Raw genomic sequence first — 7,170 nt, forward strand, 5'->3', positions numbered from 1 at the left:
CGCCCGGGCAACAAAGGAGTGGCTCCGTAAGAAGCATTTGAAAGTCCTGGAGTGGCCTAGCCAGTCTCCAGACCTCAACCCCATAGAAAATCTGTGGCGGGAGTTGAAAGTCCGTGTTGCTCGGCGACAGCCCCAAAACATCACTGCTCTCGAGAAGATCTGCATGGAGGAATGGGCCAAAATACCAGCTACTGTGTGTGCAAACCTGGTAAAGACCTATAGTAAACGTTTGACCTCTGTTATTGCCAACAAAGGTCATGTTACAAAGTATTGAGTTGTATTTTTGTTATTGACCAAATACTTATTTTCCACCCTGATTTACGAATAAATTCTTTACAAATCCTACCATGTGGATTCATGGATTTTTTTTTTCACATTCTGTCTCTCACAGTTGAAGTGTACCTCTGGTGCAAATTACTGACCTCTGTCATCATTTTAGGTGGGGGAACTTGCACAATCGGTGGCTGACTAAATACTGGATGCTAACTGCTGACAGTTCAATGTCTTTGGTACAGCGCTGTTCCTTCACAGTGATGTGCCCAGGTTACACCATCGCTCACTGATGTACATTGGCAGTCCCCCACCTCTCCTCTTACCACTCTCCATTGCATTCCTCTAACCAGTTGAAAGCCATCCAGAGTTATGACAGAGTCCGGTGTGTGGTCCGTGAGCCATGTCTCAGGGATCAGTAGGAGGCTGCTCTGCTGGTACTCCCACTACAGTCTGGTTAGTGCAATTAGCTCTTCCATCTTGTTGGGTAAAGATCTTACATTACCCATGAGAATGGATTGAATGCTTGGTTTGTACCGTCTCCTTCTTTCCCGTTACTTCACTCCAGCCCTGCATCCCCTCCTCCGACGCCGTAATTTCTTCGCAATCTTGGGTTGCTCCTCCGGGAGCACCTGTTGCCCAGTAGCTGCTCCCTACTGTAAACAATGGGGTGGCTTAGAGGTTCTCCAGAAGTGGTGGTGAAAAGTCCCAAAAAGAGTAGAAGGCATGCTACTACTCTCATGAAAATTTGTGGGTCAATGTCCAGTTGCACTTCAAATAAAACACGACCAAGAGTGTCGGGGAGAAAAGTGTAAAACACAAGAAAAAAAATCAATCAAGTTATGGTAATGTGATAGTATAAGTGACTGCTTTAATCTACATGTGCCGTCATTTTTGTATCAAGTGAAAGCTTTCTGAGGATTAAATACAATAATCATCCTCAAACACATAAATTAACTTTGATCAGATGAAAGAAGGTTGGTCTTGAAGAACCTCTGTGATTTGTATTTATTTTTCAGCCACAGAAGCATGATTGACTCAACAAATATGACTTCACCTCTCAACCACACGCATGATCTTTTTATCCCATCAGTCAACCCTTTCTTTATGCTGGTCTACAGTCTGCTGTTTCTGGTACGGTTAAAATTTTCAGCTTGCGCCCTGTTAGAACCTGAATGTTTGAAAGTCCTGTCCTCTTCATCCTCTCGGTGTCTCTTCAGGTGGGTTTACTCCTCAATGGCTTCATCCTAAAGTTTTACTTTCACCAAGTTCGGCAGCAGGCCTCAAACAGCTTGATGGTCTACCTGAAGCACCTGACAGCTGCTGACTTCCTGCTCTGCCTCTCTCTGCCATTGCGGATAATCCACTATGCCAGCAGCTCTGGCATTGTTTACATACTCCACTGCAGCATTGGAGCTACTTCCCTGTACCTCAACATGTACGCCAGCATCCTGTTCATGGGGTACATCGCTGTTAACAGGTAAGGAACCTTTACTGAGTATCATTTGCAGTTCACAAGAATGTTAAAACCAGATTATTGGGTTATTTACAAACTCTTCAGTCCTAGCAACAACACGAATATTTATTTTCACCGTATAGTGACTTCTGCATATTTGGCACCACTGTGACTTTTTTTGGTGAAGTTTGTTTTACCACATTTTCTCTTCTCTCTGCAGATATCTGAAGATCGTCCATCCTTCAGGAACTCACATCCTGCAGACAGTACGAACTGCCCACGTCGTCTCCACGGTCACCTGGGTTTTTCTTCTGGCTCAAACAATTGCCTACAACATTATGTTCTTCATCACTCACAATCCTCTGGCCTCTGACCGCTGCTACTGTGGGCCCCTCTTCAGTACGTCATTCAGCGTCCTTCATAAAACATTTCAAATCAGCTGCACCATCATCTTCCTCTTGGTCTTCATATCCCTGGTCTTCTTCTACTACAGCACCTCCCGCAAGGTGTTGCAGGCACAGCAGAGGCAGCTGGCCTCCTCTAGCTCTGAGAAGCTGGTGAAATCTTGCAGAAACATGTTGGTGCTGGTCAGCATCTTCTGTGTTTGTTTTGTGCCCTATCACCTGGTTCGTGTTCCCTATAGTTTTTTCTGGAATAACTCTGTGGGTGGGGTGTTATACTACCTGAAGGAGGCTGCCACCATGGTGTCAGTTTTTAATGTCTGTCTGGACCCTCTTGTTTACTTTTTCATCTGTAAGACTTTTCGGGCTCAGGTGAGAAAGATGTCCAGGAGAGTCAACGATCCAACAAAGAGAAGGGGAGAGAGCATCAAGAGCAACAAGGCAAACCAGTGAGCTGTAAAGTAAAGAGTTTCTGCTGAGTTCAGAGGTCAATATGAGGCTCAACTCAGCAATTCATTTGGAGGCGATGACATCATGTTATTTAAAAAAAATATATTTTCAATAAATTTGAAACAATTTAAAGGAAACCTTTTCCATCCTACCATCAACAGCTATTTTGTTTGTAATATTTTAGAGGTGAAAAGAAAACAAATGAATCAATCTTGAATGAGGCTGTAACATGTGTTGTGGAGAATTTAACAATAACCTGCAACACACCCAGTGAGCTTGATTTGAAGTGGGTTTAATAAACACATTGCAATGTGGAGAAAGCCCTTACATCTTATAAACAGAGACACAGACAGAGAACATTCCACAACTCATATGTTGGCCTCTCACGGGGGGGCTATACCTCCTCCCTCACAGAGAGAATTATGACCTTGTTTTCTGCTTGGCCGCCACCTAAGGATTTACATCCCTGATAAGCAGGAGTCCCACTATCTGTTTAACCTCTCCCATTACAATGGCCTCACTGTGTTTACATTCCACATGCATGCAAACTAGCTACAGGAGTGCTCTTACTATAGTAAAGTGAGAAAGTGATATTACTATAACTAATGTGATATGATTCAATATGTGATTAATACATGAGAAAAGAAATCTTCCACCACACATGACAAAACGTGAACCACTCCGGACACTCTCTGGATGCGCCGTGAGAACTGAACCTCTCTCCTGCATGCGTGGCTTAGTTTTTAACCTTTCATCTTTCATTTGCTTTTCCAAAATGTAGTCAAAATTGATAAATGATCACCTTGTTGTTCTTTACTGTTTGTATGAGAGTAAAATGAGCGTTGTTCTTTGTGACCTGGATTATGTCGTTAATCTGTGTCACACAGACTGACATTAACTCTGTGGTCATAGCGTCCTGTTTCTGATGCGACTACAGGTTCTCAAGTTTTACTGCAGGGCGGTTACCTTTAACACACACACACACACACACACACACACACACACACACACACACACACACACACACACACACACACACACACACACACTAAATCTTAAACTATGAGGAGTTTAATGGAAATGTGACAGTATTTAAGTTGCGAGATTCAAGTTTCATGAATCATCCTGACATGTTGACCAGTTCTTATATTCATCTTGTTGCTTCAGCATGTTTTGAAGCATCACCTTGTAAACTCTCTGGTTTACATGGTTTCACAGCCGCAGTCTACATGAAGAGAAGAAAGATATATGAGCTATATCAAAATATGAGCTATTCATCAGCACTTCTAGCTATTGCAACAATAATATAATGTTTGCAGCTGTATATGACTAATTATCGGTCACATTTTCTTTAGATATTGTAAAAAATAATCTAAAGGTTTTTAAATTGTGTGTAAAGATTTTTTTTATTTATGTGTACATTAACAACGTGACATGTGAAACTGAGACACTGATATAAATATAAATGTCTTAAATTCAGTTCCAACATTGCAACAAACCAAACTTTTTAAAAATTCAGGTCTCAGATTTATTCTGCATAGACCTCAGGCTCCACAGACATGGATACACTGGAGGCACAGATAACCCTGAACAATATGACCACTGGGCTTCTGTATGTTTTATATTTTTTGTATGTTTGTATGTTGCCCATGACTAACACATCAGCTACTTCCTCCTACTGTTTCCACTGAGCTAACAGCGGAGGCTACAGTCAGATTTCTCAAGACAAAACTAATAATAGAGTGTGTATAGTTGTGGGAAAGTGTGTGTCTGTCCTGTACGTTTGTGTGTGTGTTAACGTTCAGTGTGAGCACAGGAAGCAGTTTGAAAGTCTAAGACCTCGAGTGTCATCAAGGAGGCAAAATTCACAGCCTTCATGTGGTTTGATGCTCTTTTCTGATTGGCTGTTGTTTAAGTGAAGAACTTTTTGAGCTGCTCAGTTGGGTTTGTACTGTACTCTTTAAGAGTGTGTTATGAATAGCACAAGGCCTGCATGTCACATAAACTAAATGCTTCCTGGATTTTGTTTTTCACATTAAAAGTTTATTGCCACCACTTCACTTGCAACACTTATGTGAAAGCAAGATGGTGATCTTTCACCATGATGGTACATCTTTCACCATCTTACAATGCTTGATTGCAACCATTCCCCAACTCTCTGTGAATGGTACTCATGGCCATTGATCAGTGGGTTTTGGTCAGTGGTTGTTGATCAATGGTCATGAGAATTTGCATAATTATGATTAAGGAACTGACCTCCCAGCCCATTGTTCCTACAGGCTGGTTTCAGTCATTATGCAAATGTACTGTTTATAAGATTCGGGAAACCTGCAGTCAGCTGAGACTGAAGAAGTCACTTGGATGTGTGACGAAACGTTTCTCCCACAAACCGCTACGTCCAGATGAACAGAATCAACTTTTTGGAGACATAAGAGATAACCTTTTGTTTTCTGGTATCCCAGAGTTTGCTGGAGAGCATGCGGAAACCCCTCCTGTCCCTCCTCCCGCTCCATCACACCACCACACTTGCAGAGGATTGCAAGTTTGTCACTGAGGTACAGGGGAGGCATTCCTCCTCTGTAACCTTCTGGCCACATGTGCCTTAATTTTAGTCCCCAGTCTACACATCCACTGTAGCAAAGTATGTGTCAGCGTGAATTACTTTACCCAGCAGCCTTGGTAAGGTCATAGGACTCATGGGACTCCTGAGTTAGCGAGCCTGACTTAGTTCCTGGGCTGACAATGCAGAAGAGAGCTGCTGGGACGGAAAGCAAATAGCCCATCCTGTGTTTGTTGTGAATGGTGTGCATCACATAAACCTGAGTTAATGTTACATGTGTAAGATGTGGCTGTAGCTCAGGAAGCAGAGCAGGTCTCCTACTGATTGGAAGATGTCTGTGAAGGTTCTCAGTCATCCAGGTCATCGTAGTCTAAGGAGCTTGGAAAGAAAAGCGTCTGGACTCCTTTAAGTTGCTTGAAGACGTTTCACTTCTCATCCGAGGAGCTTCTTCAGTTCTAAGGTCAAATGGCGGAGAGTCCCAGATATAAACCTAGTGGGAGTATCCCCCCATAGAGGGACAAAAGGACCCCCTCATGATCCTCTACCTAATCACATGAGCCAAGGTATGAAAGCAGGTGTGGGTCACAATCAGCAAAGGTTTCGGGTGAGCTCATTGTGAAACCTGGCCCCACCCTATCATGTGATTTCCTGAGGTCAGATGGCCCAGGATGTGAGTGGGCGTTAAGGCGTCTGGGAAGGAAACTCAAACCTGGATTATAGATGGCAGACAGTTGGTGTCGTAAACCCCCGCCTCTGTTCAAAGATGGTCGCTCACAGTGGACATAGATGGCTTCTTTCACTCCTCTTTCAAACCATCTGTCCTCTCTGTCCAAAATGTGAACATTGGCATCCTCGAAAGAGTGTCCTTTATCCTTAAGATGCAGATGGACTGCTGAGTCTTGTCCTGTGGAGGTGGCTCTTCTGTGTTGTGCCATGAGCTTGTGAAGTGGCTGTTTGGTCTCTCCGATGTAGAGGTCTGGGCATTCCTCGCTGCACTGTACAGCATACACCACATTGTTAAGTTTGTGTTTTGGCGTTTTGTCTTTTGGGTGAACCAGTTTTTGTCCGAGTATGTTGCTGGGTCTGAAATGCACCGGGATGTCATGCTTGGAGAAAACTCCCCTGAGTTTCTCTGATACACCGGCTACATAGGGGATGACAATGTTGTTGCGTCTTTCTTTCTTATCCTTCCTCGCTGGTGTCTGATCTTCTTTTCTGTGCCTCTTTGCTGACTTTATAAACGCCCAATTAGGATAACCACATGTTTTGAGTGCTTCCTTTACATGTGTGTGTTCCTTCTTTTTCCCTTCAGGCTTAAAGGGAACATGTTCTGCCCGGTGGTGTAGGGTCCTGATTACTCCAAGTTTGGCAAAGGAGCTTGCAAAGAAAAGCGCCTGGACTTCTTTAAGTTACTTGAAGACGTTTCACCTCTCATCCGAGAAGCTTCTTCAGTTCTAAGGTCAATCCGCAGCGTTAATGTGCGCAGTGAAGGATTCCACTTCTTGTGTCTTGATTTTGACCCAGGTGTCGTCCACATATCTGTACCAGTGGCTGGGTACTCTTCCTTTGAAAGAGCCAAGAGCCTTTCTTTCCACTTCCTCCATGTAAAGGTTGGCTACAATAGGTGACACGGGGGAGCCCATGGCACAGCCATGTTTTTGTCTGTAAAAGCCTTCGTTGTACTTGAAATATGTAGTGGTGAGGCAGAGGTCTAACAGTGTGCAGATCTGATCGGTGTGAAGTTGGTCCTGTCCTCCAAGGAGCTGTCTTCTTGTAGTCGTTTTCTGACAGTCTCCACTGCCTCCATGGTGGGTATGCAGGTGAAGAGAGAGACTACATCAAAGGACACCATGGTTTCATCTGGAGCCAGGGTAAGTTCTGGACCTTGTCGGTGAAGTCGGTGGAGATCTTGATGTGGTGTGTTCCCCACAAGAGGTGCAAGGATGGTAGCAAGGTGTTGTAAGTGGCTGAGTTTATGCTACTGACAATGAGTCTGAATGGGACCCCTTCTTTGTGGATCTAAGTCCGAAAAT

At 43.8% G+C, this 7,170-nt stretch overlaps 1 protein-coding gene across 1 annotated transcript; it reads left to right on the forward strand.

Annotated features, from left to right (window-relative positions):
- Nucleotides 1–1,299: 1,299 nt before the first annotated feature.
- On the forward strand, nucleotides 1,300–2,580 carry LOC308402691 (P2Y purinoceptor 14-like; the record flags this gene model as incomplete). Its single annotated transcript, XM_080891726.1, has 3 exons — nucleotides 1,300–1,404; nucleotides 1,491–1,750; nucleotides 1,947–2,580. 3 exons carry the CDS (start codon nucleotides 1,300–1,302, stop codon nucleotides 2,578–2,580), a joined length of 999 nt encoding a protein of 332 aa, XP_080747852.1.
- Between the last annotated feature and the right edge of the window lie 4,590 nt (nucleotides 2,581–7,170).

The sequence above is a fragment of the Rhamphochromis sp. 'chilingali' genome, assembly GCF_963969265.1.
Source record: "Rhamphochromis sp. 'chilingali' genome assembly, chromosome: 1".
Lineage (NCBI taxonomy): Eukaryota > Metazoa > Chordata > Actinopteri > Cichliformes > Cichlidae > Rhamphochromis > Rhamphochromis sp. 'chilingali'.